Consider the following 17,525-nt stretch of genomic DNA (forward strand, 5'->3'; position numbering starts at 1 on the left):
GTAAAATGAGGGCCAGTGCCTGACATTGTCCTATGACCTCCACCCACGTTTTAAGACATGTGCATGCACACAAAAGACTTTCATACCACATTTACTTGTTTTTTAAAGTTAAATATGCATATGAATTAGCCATATTTTCATACTAAAACATGGAAAACATATGGGCTAGAGAAATGACTCAATGGTTAAAAGCATTCACTGTTCTTGCAGAAGACTCAAGTTACATCCCAGCATCCATGTTGAATGGCTCACAACTGCTGGTAACTCTGCTCTGGGGGGAATCTGGTGTCTATGAGTTCTGTGGGCATCTGCACTCACACACACCTGTGTAACACATAGACATACAAGTGTATGCATAATTAAAATAATAAAAATAATACCCAAAACACAAATTATTTTTTACACTTATATTTTATCTTGTAGTTAAATTCTTTATTATGTATAAATATAATTGATAGGCATTTAAATGGATTCTTTCTTTTTTGTTCAAACAATGCCTCAGTAAGCTTGTAATTTTCTGCATAGTATCTGTTTATCCTTGTAGACTTCTACTGGCTCACTTGATAAATATATATTAGTCAATTAGCAGTAAAAAATTACAGGACTATCAAATATACACATATGAGTGAAATTAAGCATATATACATACAGGCTAGCAGATGTGTGTCATTTATGAACTTTCATGAATTATTCATAAACTTTGATAATTTTTCTTTAAATTTTTTTCTTAATGATTTTTATGAGCTGAACTCCTAAGAAAATATTTTCTACAGGTTTTAGTTCACATTTAAAGATTACTAGTAATGGCTGGGCCATGAAAGATTTGAACCAGGGTGGGAGAGGTTCACATATGGAAGATGGTGATCAAGGCCAATGGAGAGTCTTTTTCAGCACAGTGTGGACCTCCTTATTTCTCAGACAGTAGATGATAGGGTTGCAGAGAGGTGTGACCACTGTGTAGATGACAGACAGCACCTTGTTGAGGTCCATGGACTTGATGCGGCTGGGGCGGCAATAGATGAAGAGAGCTGCTGAGTAAAAGATGCCCACCACTACCAGATGGGAGGCACAGGTGGAGAAGGCCTTGCGCCGGGCAGCAGCTGATGGCATGCGGAGTACAGCCATCCCAATAGCTGAATAGGAGGCTAGGGACACCAAGAGTGTTCCACAGAAGATGACAATGGCTGAGATGAAGTCTACCAGCTCTGTGAGGGCCACATGGGTACAGGACAAATTGAGCAGAGGGGAGACATCACAGAAAAATTGGTTGAGGACATTGGGACCACAGTAGATCAGGCTTGCAATGCATTTTGTCTTTATCGCCGAGACCACAAGGCCACCCAGCCACGAAGACAAGGCTAAGCCCAGGCAGACCTGTGGCCTCATGAGCAGTGGGTAGTGTAGTGGGCGGCAAATGGCTACATAGCGGTCATAAGCCATGGAGGCCAAGAGGGTGCACTCTGTGCATATGAGAGAGACAAAGAAGAAGAGTTGTGTCATGCAAGTTATAAAGGAAATGTGGTAGGGCCCCGTCCACAGTCCCACGAGTAAGGTGGGCATGGTGGCTGACACATAGCACATCTCCAGGCAGCTGAGGTTGCCCAGGAAGAAGTACATGGGCTTGTGGAGCTCTTTGTGACTGCAGATGAGGTAGATGATGAGTGTGTTCTCCAGGAGGGTCAGCAGGTAGAGACTCAGGAAGACAACAAACAGGGCGTCCCTTATCCCCAGCCTTGTAGGAAAACCTAACAGCACAAACTGTTGGACTCTGGTCATGTTGGTCAACTCAAGTGATGTCTCCATCTGTGGAGAGCAAAATAGCATTATTTAAAAACAAGCACAATGTACAAACTTATGAGAATGTGCACGTTTCCTGGAGAAATTGTCAGTGGTGCTGACAACTGTTCAGAAAGCTAGCATATCAGCCAGTCTTTGAACGAAACTCTAAGCATGGTTACTGTTTATATTGGTTACTTTTCAGGTTGCCATGATGAATCATCATGGCCAAAGCAAGTCAGGGAAGAACAAGCTTACTTTAGCTCATGGCTCCGGGGTGGGCAGACTTGAAATCAGTGACAGCTGGAGCAGGAAGCAGAAAACAAACATTCCAATGGCAAGCTTGAAACAGCCAGCAAATTAAAAGTGAGCTGTGGTTATGAATCCTCAAAGCCAACCCCCAGCGATGGACTTTCTCCAGCAAGGCCACTCCGCCTAAATCTTTAGGAGTACGAAGTGGTCAAATACCTGAGTCTATGGGAGATATTTTTTATTCAAATCACCATACAGGTCAACTAAATCTGTGAACACACACACACACACACACACACACACACACACACACTAAATATTATGCAAAATTTAAAAGGTGTCTGCAATATGATCATTGGGTAAAGTGCTTTCCACCAAGTCTGATGAACTCGGTTCACTCTCTAGATACACATGATAGGAAGGAGCTTTTGACCTCGTAGGAATGATGTCTCCAAATAAAACAAGAGTGACATCTACCCCGTAAGTGAAGCAATGAATGACAAGCTCTGTACCAAATAAGGAACTAGAATCAGTTTTATGTATGCTTTGAAGTAGATGTAGTCTTTCTAGATGGTTTTTAAGTTTCAATCTACACACAGAAATACATTTGTATCTATAAATCCAGAATGTAACAAGACTTCATTTTCTTCCAAAATCATTCCTTTCTCAGTGTGACTTCAATTTCTATTGTGATATTCTATTATAGTCATCAATACAATGATTAATATTTCTTGTATATCTGTGATATGTGTGGGGGCACATATATGTGTGGAGACCAGAAGTCAACCTCATATATTGTTCAAAAGGTGCCATTCTTTGCATTTCAAAACTTTATTTTGTGTGCATGTTTCACCTTCACATATGAATGTTAGTTGTGTGGCATGACTGGTACCCATGAAGCCAAAAGACAGAGGTAGATCTTCAGAACTGGAGTTACAGATGCTTGTGAACTTCCCCGAGGGTACTGTAGATCAATCCTAGGTTCCCAGGTAGAGGAGTGAGTGTTCTTAATCACTGAGCTATCTCTCTCACACTTGTCCAAGTACTTTTGTGACAGAGTCTCTTACTAGCCTGGAGCTTGCCAAGTAGGTTGGTATGCCTGGCTAAAGAACCCGAAGGACCTGTCTGTGCCATCTCTTAAGAACGGAGAATACCACCATTTACAGTCATGCTCAGGTTCCAGGGACTGAGCTCAGATCCTAAAGCTTGCGAGACAAGCATTTTACTGAACAAGCCATCTTAGAAGCTTCAAAAATCAATGCTGATTCTATTTATTTGTGCTTCTTTTCCTTCTTTACAAGAAACTAACATCCACGTGTATAGTATATCACAGAATTAGAGAGAGTGAGAGAGAGAGCTATAACAATTGATAAAATATATATCAGAAAGTTTGAAAATCATGGAATGCATCCAATCTTTGTAATTACAATATGTAGATGCACATTATTTCCCCACTGTACCACTTGAGAATATTATAGTTCATACAAAATAATATTGACGCAAACCAGGGTATAAAACTTAATAATAAGTCTGCGCCTGGAGCTGATCCCGTGCCACAGTGCTCCATACCCAAATACTTTCAGGAGAGAGCTAGTCTCCCAGGAGTGCCAACACATGTGTGAGCACAGGTAAGACCACCACTTCTGCTTAAATTCCTGACCTAGGAGGGACCTCCCCAGAGCCATCAGGACAGAAGAACCAAGGAACAGCCAGGGACAGGATCCTTCTGGTTCCCGTCTGCACCCACCCCGGAGCTGACCTTGTACCACAGATCTCCATACCCAAATTCCTCCCAGAAAGAACTGGTCTCCCAGGAGTTCTGACACACAGGTTTGCAGAGGGACAAGCCACAGTCAGAGACAGCAAGAGATAACCAGATGGCAAGAGGCAAAGGCAAGAACATAAGCAATAGAAATCAAGGCTACTTGGCATCATCAGAAACTAGTTCTCCCACCATAGTGAGACCTGGATACCCCAACACACCAGAAAAACAAGACTCTGATTTAAAATTACATCTCATGATTATGATAGAAGACTTTAAGAAGGACATAATAACTCCCTTAAAGAAATACAGGAGAACACAGGTAAACAGGTAGAAGCCCTTAAAGAGGAAACGTAAAAATCCCTTAAAGAGTTATAGGAAAACATAACCAAACAGGTGAAGGAATTGAACAAAACCATCCAGGACCTAAAAATGGAAATAGAAATAATAAATCACAAAGGGAGACAACCCTGGAGATAGAAAACCTAGGAAAGAGATCAGGAGTCAAAGATGCAAGAATCACTAACAGAATACAAGAGATAGAGAATCTCAGGTGCAGAAGATACCATAGAAAACATTGACACAACAGTCAAAGAAAATGTAAAATGCAAAAAGCTCCTAACTCAAAACATCCAGGCAATCCAGGACACAATGAGAAGACCAAGCCTAAGGATAATAGGTATAGAAGAGAGGGAAGATTCCAAACTTAAAGAGCCAGTAAACGTCTTGAACAAACTTTTAGAAGAAAACTCTAACCTAAAGAAAGAGATGCTCATAAACACAAAGAGGCCTACATACTACTCAGAGGGCACAGAGACAGTATCCATATTAACAAAATCATAAATGGAAAGGTAGATATAACAACAGAAACTGAGGAAATCCAAAAAATCATCAGATCCTACTACAAAAGCCTATACGCAACACAACTGGAAAATCTGGATAAAATGGACAATTCTCTAGATAGATACCAAATACCAACATTAAATCAGGGTCAGATAAACCATCTAAACAATCCCATAACCCCTAAAGAAATAGAAGCAGTCATTAAAAGTCTCCAAACCAAAAAAAAAAAAAAAAAAAAAAAAAAAAAGCCCAGGACCGGATGGGTTTAGTGTAGAATTCTATCAGACCTTCAAAGAAGACCTAATAGCAATATTCTTCAATCTATTCTACAAAACAGAAACAGATGGAACACTACCCAATTCATTCTATGAAGCCACAGTTACACCTCGTATTCTCCCTTGGAGATGGAACGATTTCTGTCTAATCAGGAACTTGTCACAATTTCCCTTCATAGAGGACTTCATAAGAGATTTTTTTCCCTACTTCTATTATGTTTAATGCTCCAAATAGATTTTAAAAACTGGATAAGGGTATATTACTGTCAGCTTCAGAAGATATATGTATATTTAAGAGGCATTTAACTATTATACATTATTTAGATGACTTAAAAAACATAATAAAAAGTCTACAATCCATAAGTTCTTTCTGACGGTCAGGACCATACTAAAAGCCTATTTACTTCCTGTGGCTCCATTGCATCAGGAATACACAAGGCTCAGGGGCAGATCGTTTGTTCCAAGTCACACAGCCTGTGAGTGAAACCATCAGGAAACTAACCTAGCATGACCTTGCCTCAGCACTGGGTGAATCCCACTGACCCTTGTCATCATGCTCGAGACAGGGAGCTCAAGCACTCTTTCCCTTCAGAAACTTGATGATCAGAGTTAAAAAGTTTTCCTTGGTACATAGAAGCCTGCAGAAAACCAACTCAGTGACATTTACACCTAAAAAGTGTTATTCAGGGACTTGGCATGCTGGCTTTGTATGGGAAACAAACAACAAAAAAGGAGAGTGAATAAAAAACACAAGCAATCTCATAAGAAGTAAACTATGATGGTTCTGGGAGAACAAGATAAAGGCCAATGGTGCTAGTGACCAAGGAGGTAACGCACAAGCCAAGAGAACCAGCTGGCTGTGGAGACAGGTGAGCTGAGCATACTTTAGTCACGATTCTGGCAACACAGTGGGGAGGGTCATCAGGGACCTGAAAACTTCCCTTATTCCCCCACAGGAATCTATTTCCTCCTTTCTCAGACTTCCCATTGATTGAGCTTCTAGAGCATTCTCTTATTCAGGTGATGCCTTCCAGTGTTTTAACAGTGTATGCTCTCTGCTTTGCACATTAAATAGTGTCATCAATGTAAAAATAGTATTCATGGTTCCCCCTGACCCTTCTCTCCTGGAGCAACTGAAGACTGAAGATGTAAAAACCTTCAGCCTCCAGATTTGAGCCCAAGACCTCTATGTACTTAGGGTCTGTTGGATCAATTTTCATAATGATAAAAATCCCCCCTCTCTCATGGGGCAAAGTTTAGGTTAATTTTAGGCTAACTTGGAAATGTATTACTCAGTGAAGTGATGTTATGTTCAAGGATTGATTTCAACCTCAAAAATCCGCATAAAACCACCCTTATTTCACACACACACACACACACACACACACACACCAATAATAAAAAAAAGATGCTGTGAATTCAAGAAAGCATTGGGGGCATGGGTGGCGCAGTGTGTAGGAGGGTTTGGAAGGATTAAAGGTAAAAGAAAATGATGTAATTATATTATGATCTAGCCCAGTCACAAAAGAACACACATGGTATGTACTTACTGATAAGTGGATATTAGGAAAAAAGCTTAGAATACCCACGATACAACACACAGACCATATGAAACTCAAGAAGTGCTTTCTGACAAGAACCTGATATGGCTTTCCCCTGAGAGGCCCTGCCATCGCCTGACCAATACAGATGTGGATGCTCACAGCAAACCATTAGACTGAGCACAGGGACCCCAAGGAGGAGTTAGGGGAAGGACTGAAGGAGCTGAAGGGGCTTGCAACCCCATAGGAAGAACAATATCAAACAACCAGAACCCCCAGAGCTCCCTTGGACTAAACCACCAACCAAAGAGTACACATGGAGGGATCCATGGCTCTAGCTACTCGTGTAGCAGAGGATTGATTGCCTTATCTGGCATCAATGGGAGGGGAAGCCCTTGGTCCTGTGGAGGCTTGATGCCTGAGCATAGGGGAATGCTAGGGCAGTGAGGAGAGGGTGGGATGGGGGGGGGGACCTCCCTCATAGAATTAGATGGGAGGGGGATGAGACAGAGGGTTTGTGGAGGGAACACCAGGAAGGGGGATAACATTTGAAATGTAAATAAATAAAATAACCAATAAAATATATTAAAAAACAAATAATTAAAAATTCACGCATTCATTTATGAACATGAAAATTGTTCCCCTTTTCTGGCTTTAATGAATAGTGTTGCAATAATCATTAAGCAGTGGATTAAAAACAAGCCAGGCTTGGTGGTTCAAGGCGGAAACCAGAGCACTGGGAAGAAGTAACAGGCAGATCTCTGGGGTTTGGTGACTGGCTGATCTAGCCTACTTGTCAAGATATAGACCAGTGTGAGATCCTGTCTCCAAAAACTAGACAGCTCCTGACAAATGACATCTGCTATTGCCCTCTGACCTCTGTATGCACATGCACACATGTCTACAGGCACCCTCATATGCATGCATACACACCTGCACCAATGAGCATTTGAATGTATGCACATGCGCCCACATTGAGACAAAAAAAAAATCCTGTAGATGAATTCTAATTCCTATATCCGGTCACTTTTCTCAATATTCTAACTGACTCTTTGCCTGCTCACAGGGCCTATCCCTCTCACTAGGTTGCCTTGCCCAACCTTGATATGCCTAGTCTTATGGCATCTTGTTATACTGAGTTCAGTTGATATCACTGGGTGGCCTGCTCTTTTCTAAAGGGGAATGGAGGAGGAGAGGATCTGGAGGACATGGGAGGGAGAAAAGGCTGTGTTTGTATTGCATGAGAGAAGCATAAATAAAGAAAAGAAAAGAAAAGAAATGATAAAGGATAATCACTGTGAAGCAGTAATAAGAACACGCATGCTAAGTTCTTTTTATGAGAGCTGATTGTTGTCCCATGTACACCTCTTTGCATTTCTATAAACTCTTCATGGAGAGGCAGCGCTCACCCTATCTTTGCTGGCAAGGAATTGGCTTCAGAGGAATGAGCAGTTTCCTTAAAACAAAGAGCCCTGCTGCTGCAGCCAGAACCGCACTGCACCCAAAGGCACCCTCCCCTCCCACACCCTGGTGTCCTTTTCTCTCTTTACTTTCAGCTTTTCCAGGTCTTATTTTTAAACATTGACTTGGATAAACTACTTTGAACAGAGATTTTTTTTTTTAAATCACATTTTCTTAAAATTGATAGACTCTGCATTTGAATATTGGAGATGAAAGAAATTTTGTAGTATTGCTTTGTAAGTTACTCTTTTAATTTTAAAGGCTTATTCTTCTTTTTAACTATGTGCATCTGTGCATGTTTATGGGAGGTCATGTGGTCTGGTGAGCACAGGTGCTCAATGGGGCCAGAGACATTAGATCCCTTGGATCCTATCACTACAGGTGATTGTGAGCCTCCCAATATGGATGGATGCTGGGACCCAAAGTTGGGTCCTCTGCAAGAGCAGTGCATGCTCTTAACCCCTGAGCCATCTCTGCAGCCCATACTACCATTTAAAATTACTGCATTCTGCTCTTTTGAGTATGTGTATGGGTGGAGATCAGAGGACAGCTTGCTTCTCCACCATGTAGCTCCTAGGAGTTAAACTTAGATCATCAGTCTTAGTGGCAAATGACATTACCCATACATCCATCTTTCCAGCTCCTATTTGTATTTATTATTCAATAATTTTATATATTTATACAATGTATTTTGGGAAAGGGGGGGTGAGTGGCAGTGAATGGATCTAAGGAAAGGCTGTCTTCTGGAAACAGTGGGGCAGCTACACATGTGAACTTACAGTAGCTGTGACAGCATGCATGAAACCTGAGCAAGCCTGAGCCAGGAAGTTCTCAATAAGAAGAGGAGAGTTTTTCATGAAGTCCTACCCCTGGCGGAGGAGCTGTTGGCAAGGGAGAGCTGAGGGGATGGGGGGGGGGATCCATTTTTATTAAGAGTATAGGCCCTTGTAAGTTGACCATGCTCCAATGGAAAACCACACAGAGAAAAATGCACAGGAAAATTAGATTTTATTAGTGTAAAACAACAACAACAACAAGAGACCAAAAGTGACACAAATTTGGGTGGGTAGGGAAGTGGAGTGAATCTGGGAGAAGATGGAGGAGGGGTGAATATGATCAAAACACATTGGATGAAATTCTCAAAGAACTATTTTTTTTTTAAAAAAAGGACTTTAGATAGGAACAGAGAGTTCTCACAAGAGCAACTACCAATGGCCAAGAAATATATATTTTTAAAACTTTCAACTTAGTGATCAGGGAAATGCAAACTAGACTACTTTCAGGTTTCACCTTATCCCAGTCAGAATGGTTAAGGCTTTAAGAAAAATATACACAGCAGATGCTGTCATGGCTGTGAGGAAATGGAAACAGTTTTTCGCCATTGGTGGATGTGCAAACCTGTGCAGCTATTATGGAAGTCAATATGGAGGTTCCTCAAGAGCAGAAAAACAGATATGTCATGAGACCCAGCCATACTACTTGGCTCACTCACAAAGACTGTACATCCTTTTACAGTGAATACCTGCTCATCCAAGTCCATTGCTCCTGTATTGACAATAGTCAAGAAAAAGGTTTTAAAAGATGCTCTTGAGTCTGAGGAGCAGGAATGGTGAGGAAACTGGGCATGCAGGGGTTGCTACTGCCCTCCTTGTCTAGTAACAGGGAACCCGCTTCTCAAGGAACGAGATTTGGAAACACTGGGGACCATTTGATCTTAAGGTCCTGGGACAAGCATAAAGGTCATGAACTACTGAGTCCTAGAGACAGAAATGCTGAACAATGACTTTATGCAGAGTAACAAGCTGAGGTTCTGATGTGAATCTGGCGACCCCGTTTCCAGGCACTAGAACTCCTATTACAAATAATACTTCCTGGATATTATGCAATCATTTTTCTTTCTCTTTGAACCAAGTGATCTAAATTCTATCTACATTCTATCCCAAATGATACAATTTTGGATTTTCTCACAATCTTTCAACTGTTTTCAAATCAGTACAAGGGGTACATAGTCACCTTTCCTCATGACATTTTTGATGAGATTAAATTACAAAGCATAATCACATAGATGGTATCTATCATTCATATTTTGTCAAGGTTCATGCCAGTTTCTATTAAGGTTGAATGGACCTATTTTTGCTCCAATCAAGGCTTCTTCTTCAACTGAGCAGCAGCTAGGTCTGCAGTAGCTATTCTTTATTTTTAACAAAAGTGAGCCTCTCAAGAAATTGAGTTTGGCATTTGTGGTAATCTTCAGCAAGCTTCCTGACCTAGTGAGTTTCTGGCTTCTTGAGTAGATAGTCTTCCATATTTAAAGCATTCCTCTTAATGCTGGAGATATATCTTAGTCTGTAAAGTGCCTGCCATACATGCACAAGGACCTGAGTTTGGATTCCACTACCTGTGTAAAAACTGGGTGTGGTGGCAAGCACCTGTAGCCCTAGCACCTGGGGGTAGAAGATAAAGAATGGATACTGGGAGCCCCCAGCCAGTTTAACCAATTAGGTTCAGATAGATATCTCAAAAATCAAAGTGCAGAGAAATAGAAGACATCCACCATGGATTTAGACTTACACAAAATGTATCTGGTATACACACACACACACACACACACACACACACACACACACACACACCTTCCCAAGTTAAGTACCTGATGTGAAAAATTGTCCATTCTCAAGAACATGTAACATGATCTCCTCCTTTGGCCCTTCCCATCCACTGAGAGTTTTTACACTGTACTCTTGTCAGAATCTCCTTCTGATATTCTAGCAATGACTCCACACTCTCCACTTGCATGAATTCTTTCTGTGGCTACATAATCTGTTTGATGATCCAAGAGTACTTGCATTGCCTATATAACTATTAGAACTACTGTAAGTTACCTCCAGAGACCTACCACAGCACCCTCAATTCAAGAGCTAGAATATGTCATAAATGGTTCAGCTGGAAATACAGGTGTGAGCCCTGTGCTCTCTTCCAACAGTGTCTCTGTGTAGTAAAGCGGCACAGTGATGAATAAGAATTGAGTCTACTCTCTAGAGCTGTGATTATCAACTTGTGGGTCACAACTCTTTTGGGGGGGTCACATATCAGATATCTTGCATATCAGATATTTACATGATTCATAACAGTAGCACAATTACTATTATGAAGTAGCAATGAAGACAATTTTATGGTTGGGGGTCCCCACAACATGAAGAACTGTATTAAAGGGTCACATCATTAGCAAGATTTAGAACCAGTGTTCAAGAGGAGTTGGGACTACAATGCTTTCCATTTACTTCCGTGAGCATTTTGCCTTGATTGTTGTACTTTTTTTTTAAAATAAGAACATTGGAGGTTAAATAGGTGCCTCAGAGATTAAGAGCACTTAATGCTCTTGCAGAGGACCTGAGTTCAGTTCCTAACACCCATGTTGGGCCCCTCTTAAACACCTGTGACTCTAGCTCCAAATGACCTGATACCCTCTTCTGGCCACTGCAAGCACTGTACATGCACATATACCCAAGCACAGCCATAGACAGACAGACAGGCAGGCAGGCAGGCACACACACACACACACACACACACACACACACACACACACACACTCACACACACACAATCTTTCACACTTAAAACGGTATTGATTTGTATCCTGAATTATTTTTTCCCCGTTGTTGAAGAGGGACTGTAATATGGAGCCCAACATCTGGGCTTCAAGTTTCATAGAATCTATATGTTCTAAATGAAATTTAGACTTTCCTTCATGAGAAAGTAGAAATCTTTAGCAAAATATAGCTCTACTCCACTCCACTGATATTCAAGAAGTAGAAACATCAGCCAAATGGATTCTGGAGAAAACTGTCTTCAGTTTTGTACCTACTGAGATGCCCAACAGGTTTGAAGACATGAATGTTTGAAAGAGAATGAAAGGAGTAGAGAGTTAATAAAGATAGGAGGGACACTAGAGGGGGCAGAGATATTACATGAATGAGAATCCATTTTATATTTGTATAAGATTATCAAAGAACAAAAGAAAAAATTAAAATGAGAGAAAGATATACACTGAAATACAGTGCATCTGGGGCTGTATGTATAATGGCAAACATCTGTATTTAATTCTAAGTATTTGAAGAGCTATGACTCTAAGAATCAGTTAATATAATGAATCTTGCCTTGTCTTTCCCTAGAATGAACCAAATCCATACAACAATAACCACTACGTGCCAGCCCTCTTTGGGGTGGTATAACATATGGCTAACAACATTTTTGAAATCGAGACAGGACATCTCTCTTACCCTAACTTGTACTTAGGAAGCCACTTAGATGGGGTATGCATTATTACTAATTTAACTTCTAGACATAATTACTGCAACTATCTATCAGTTGATCTGATGCTTAAATTTGTCTATTTCTGCAAAACTAGTCAATACCCGTGTGTTAGAGGTGTTCACCGAGGCTCCTTGTCTTCACCTCAAAGAACAATACTGGAGCATCTCACCTGGTGGTTGGAGGGAGTAGGAACAGAGCCTGCCTCAATGCTGTGATCAGGAGGGGGTTATGATACTCAGCCCAGAACCCATGGCGAGAAACAGGAGAATAGTACGTCAGTACATCTCAGGAGGAACTGCTCCTGGTCCTGTAGCAAGCAGATCCTCCAACCATACCTCTGATCCTTTTTGTGGATCTGGAGACTCTGAAGTGCTGAAGGTGATTCCTGCACTAATAGGAGGACACAGAGAACTTAAAATGAAGCCCTAGACCTCAGAGACTCCCTAGGCCCCAGAGGAGTTGGAAAAGTGGTAGGAAAGAAAGAATTTTACTGATGCATTTTAGAAATTTATATAGAAAGGCAGCAGAACATTATCAATTATAGTCATGCACTGACTGATTTCTTTAAACAAAAATTATGTGTATCAATGTCATCTGTGTAGGAGTATGTGCATGTGAGTGCAAGTGCCTGCAGTGGTCAGAAGAGGACACCAGCTGCACTGGAGTTGCAGTTACAGGCTGTGGTGAGCCATCTGAAATACGTACTGGTGACTGAACTTGGGTCCTCTGCACAAGCACTATGTGCCCTTAATTCCTAGGGTATCTTTCCAGCCCCACAGTAGCTGATTGCTCATCCAATGGGAAGACTATAAATGGAGTGCAGAGTTTTTAAAGGTGCAAAAACCTGGTCCAATCTTCTACTGAAACTTGGTATAGAAGAGCATGCCAACATGGAACCATGATTATATAATGTGGTTAAAGAATCTCAGTTGGTGCTGAAGACACAAGAAAGAACATAACAGTTCTGACAAGACAACAGACCTTACATATCCCTGCCACAAAAGTAACCATGTGCACAATAAATACAGGCCAACAGATATAAAAGACATGAAATTGGAAGGAGACTATTGGAAAGAGGAAAGAGACCAGCATGGGTTAGGAGGAAGATATGAAGGTCATGAGAGGTGAACATGACTAGGTACATTATACACATCAATAAAATGCCACAATGAAGTCATTTGTGGACAATTAATATATATTAATACAGTTTTAAGGCTTTATTATTACTTAATCATGTATTTCTATGTGTTTGTGCACATGAGTGCAGGTACCTGTGGAGGCCAGAAGAGGGCATCAGATTCCTCTTTAGCAATAGTTACCAGCTGTTGTGACTGGGTGCTGGGAACTAAACTCAGGTTCTCTGAAAAAGCAGCAAGCACTCCTAACCACTGAGCCATCATCTCTCCAGCACCTTACTTGATTATTTAAATTTAATATTGATTCCCATCATAACACATAAAATCTGTTTCTCTTTATTTAAGAGCACATTACTTATCTCTCAATTAACTTGTTTAATCCATCCATCATTAAATATTTAGGTTATATCTACACTGCAAATATTAAATCAAGAAAAATTCTATCTACCTAGATACCTACATTTTTTAATTCAGCAAAAATGTGTCAGTCATCTAGGAATAAAAATGATGGGATGCTCAAGCCACAAACTTTGGATCATGACTTAAGAAGGATGTCACTGGCCACTTAGACAATCTTTGTCTTGTTTTCTATTGGACTTTGCAAACTTCTCCTTGGGTATTTCAGATTTAATTATTGCTTGGTGTGGTACTATCACATATTAAATGGAAAACATTTTATTCTTTTTTTTTTTTTTGTTAGAGTTTAAGGCTTATGGAGTTTTGGAGCCAAGAAATACTTTTCTTTAAAAATGGTGTATGGGATCAAAGACAGGGCCTGTCCATTTTATGATAGAGGTATTCCACCAAACTACACCGCTAGACCTTAAGGAATGTTTGGTGCATGGTCAGAGGGGGGTCCAGGTTTGGAAGATGGTGATCAAGGCCAATGGAGAGTCTTTTTCAGCACAGTGTGGACCTCCTTATTTCTCAGACAGTAGATGATAGGGTTGCAGAGAGGTGTGACCACTGTGTAGATGACAGACAGCACCTTGTTGAGGTCCATGGACTTGATGCGGCTGGGGCGGCAATAGATGAAGAGAGCTGCTGAGTAAAAGATGCCCACCACTACCAGATGGGAGGCACAGGTGGAGAAGGCCTTGCGCCGGGCAGCAGCTGATGGCATGCGGAGTACAGCCATCCCAATAGCTGAATAGGAGGCTAGGGACACCAAGAGTGTTCCACAGAAGATGACAATGGCTGAGATGAAGTCTACCAGCTCTGTGAGGGCCACATGGGTACAGGACAAATTGAGCAGAGGGGAGACATCACAGAAAAATTGGTTGAGGACATTGGGGCCACAGTAAGACAGACTGGCAATGCATGTTGTTTTGGCCACTGAGACAATCAGCCCACCTAGCCATGAAGACAAGGCTAAGCCCAAACATACTTGGGGCCTCATGAGCAGTGGGTAGTGTAGTGGGCGGCAGATGGCCACATAGCGATCATAAGCCATGGAAGCCAAGAGGGTGCACTCTGTGCAGATGAGGACTATAAAGAAGAAGAGTTGTGTCATGCAGAGTGTGAAGGGAATGTGGTAGGGCCCCGTCCATAGACCCACAAGTAAGGTGGGCATGGTGACTGACACATAGCACATCTCCAGGCAGCTGAGGTTGCCCAGGAAGAAGTACATGGGCTTGTGGAGCTCTTTGTGACTGAAGATGAGGTAGATGATGAGTGTGTTCTCCACAAGTGTCAGCAGGTAAAGAGTCAGGAAGACAGCAAATAGGGCATCCCTTATGTCCAGCCTAGTGGACAATCCCAGCAAGAGGAACTTCTGAACCCTGGTCATGTTGGCCAGCTCCAAGGATCTAGCCATCTGTAGAGAGACAAGCCAATTGTTATCATCTGTTCTTTAGTAGCATCATAGTAAAACAATTAGAAAAATGTTGATGGTGCTTTACACCTTGAGCAAGTTAATCATCTCAACATCTGGAAGTTGACCTGGAAGAATATTCTCCATATTCTTGAGATGAATGCTGCAGATGGTGATTCCAGTATATAGGAGGGTTGTGGACATCTGAATGATCAGAAGATAAAATTTGCTCCCCGTCAAATTAAGTGAAGAAAAAGATTGATATTTGCTGTGTAAGAGATTATAATTATCTTCATTTCAATTTTTCTTTTTTTTTTAAATTTTTTTATTAGGTATTTAGCTCATTTACATTTCCAATGCTATACCAAAAGTCCCCCATACCCACCCACCCCCACTCCCCTACCCACCCACTCCCCCTTTTTGGCCCTGGCGTTACCCTGTACTGGGGCATATAAAGTTTGCGTGTCCAATGGGCCTCTCTTTCCAGTGATGGCTGACTAGGCCATCTTTTGATACATATGCAGCTAGAGTCAAGAGCTCCGGGGTACTGGTTAGTTCATAATGTTGTTCCACCTATAGGGTTGCAGATCCCTTTAGCTCCTTAGGTACTTTCTCTAGCTCCTCCATTGGGAGCCCTGTGATCCACCCATTAGCTGACTGTGAGCATCCACTTCTGTGTTTGCTAGGCCCCGGCATAGTCTCACAAGAGACAGCTACATCTAGGTCCTTTCGATAAAATCTTGCTAGTGTATGCAATGGTGTCAGCGTTTGGATGCTGATTATGGGGTGGATCCCTGGATATGGCAGTCTCTACATGGTCCATCCTTTCATCTCAGCTCCAAACTTTGTCTCTGTAACTCCTTCCAAGGGTGTTTTGTTCCCACTTCTAAGGAGGGGCATAGTGTCCACACTTCAGTCTTCATTTTTCTTGAGTTTCATGTGTTTAGGAAATTGTATCTTATATCTTGGGTATCCTAGGTTTTGGGCTAATATCCACTTATCAGTGAGTACCCTACTCATCAGTTTAGCAATATTCTTGAAATGTAGGAAAAATAGGACTGCTGTCTCTGCTCTCCTACAACCACAGTACCCTGTATGGTCCTAATCTCTAAACGAGAGTCCTTTTTTCTTTAAAGTGATTTTATTTTACAGAGTTGCATTATGTTTAGCTGTCAAATAATTATGCCCATAGACAAAAAGTTTTATTCTGAATAGTATTGCTGGGATCCAAAAAAGGTACCTCATTTAGCAGAAGTATAGAGATTCCATTGTTTGGACCCAATCTGTTTGGCTACATATACAATATTTATTTATAATTTGTAGAATTTTGTGTTGGGTTGAAGGTTGGAGATTCTATTGATTGCACCCAAAGTGGATGATCATAAGTATACTTCATTATCATTCACATACTGTTTAGGGGAAAGTTGGGAGATACAGAGGGAATTACGGGTGCAATCTGGGGTGTATATTCTGATCCCTGAAATCTCCAAGACCCATTGAGCTTTCATGTTATGTCAGAAATGTGTCATGAAGACTTCGCTGTTTTATTCAGTGCTATTGAGTTCTGGTATGACTTAGTTATTCTGTAATTTTTTTAAGATTTATTTTTATGTTATTTGGGTAAATATTTACCTGCATGCATGCCAATGCATGCAGTGCCCATGGAGGCCATAGGGGGTATGAAATCCACTGAACTGAAGTTACAGATGGTTGTGAGCTGCCATGTGGGTACTGAGACCTGGACCTGTGTCCCCTAGAAGAATAATCAGTGCTCTTAACTGCTGAACCATCATTTTTGGCTCCCTTAGCTTAAGTATTCTTAAATGACAGTTACAGTCTCTGTCCCACAGGGCGAGTGTAGGGACAGCACAGCCTACTATGACACAGCTAGTAAGGGCTGGAGCCCATCCCAACTCCATTCCTGTGTTAATTCCACTGCATGAGATTAGCCCTTTGAATCCAGGGCCAGAATATACTCCAACATGCAAGACTAAAAAGATAGAAGATTACATAATTTGAGAGTCCTTTTTGCTTTAGAGTATCATGTATAGGTTCCACTCAGTGGAATTAAGTCCATGTGATGAGTTAGGCACTTCTCCTGTGTCCCTACCCTCTTCATCTCTCACTTTTTCCCTATCTCTCCTTTATTTCTCTTAAACATAGGCATTTTATTTTATATCTTGTTACTATAAGCAAATAGATTTACTGAACAATTCAAGGCAACATCTTTCTCATCTTTTAGGAGCTGATTTCTTACAAGCCAATGAACAGATACAAAGACAATAATTTCAGAAGAGTTTAGCATGCTATTACAGAGCTCCTGAACAGCATTATCTTGATATTAATGGCCAC

The 17,525-nt window shown here is 41.2% G+C and overlaps 2 protein-coding genes across 2 annotated transcripts; both read right to left on the reverse strand.

Moving 5' to 3' along the window:
• Nucleotides 1-864: 864 nt before the first annotated feature.
• Olfr1347 (olfactory receptor 1347) lies at nt 865-1,824 on the reverse strand. Its single transcript, NM_146385.1, has one exon. It carries the CDS (start codon nt 1,822-1,824, stop codon nt 865-867), a length of 960 nt encoding a protein of 319 aa, NP_666497.1.
• Nucleotides 1,825-14,237: 12,413 nt separating this feature from the next.
• Nucleotides 14,238-15,176, reverse strand: Olfr1348 (olfactory receptor 1348). Its single transcript, NM_146913.1, has one exon. The coding sequence runs from the start codon at nt 15,174-15,176 to the stop codon at nt 14,238-14,240; it is 939 nt and encodes a 312-aa protein (NP_667124.1).
• Nucleotides 15,177-17,525: the final 2,349 nt, after the last annotated feature.

Source organism: Mus musculus, chromosome 7, assembly GCF_000001635.26.
Source record: "Mus musculus strain C57BL/6J chromosome 7, GRCm38.p6 C57BL/6J".
NCBI lineage: Eukaryota > Metazoa > Chordata > Mammalia > Rodentia > Muridae > Mus > Mus musculus.

Coding starts and splice junctions, on each gene's coding strand:
- Olfr1348 (NM_146913.1), bottom strand. CDS start 15,176: ATGGCTAGATCCTTGGAGCTGGCCAACATGACCAGGGTTCAGAAGTTC.
- Olfr1347 (NM_146385.1), bottom strand. CDS start 1,824: ATGCTATTTTGCTCTCCACAGATGGAGACATCACTTGAGTTGACCAAC.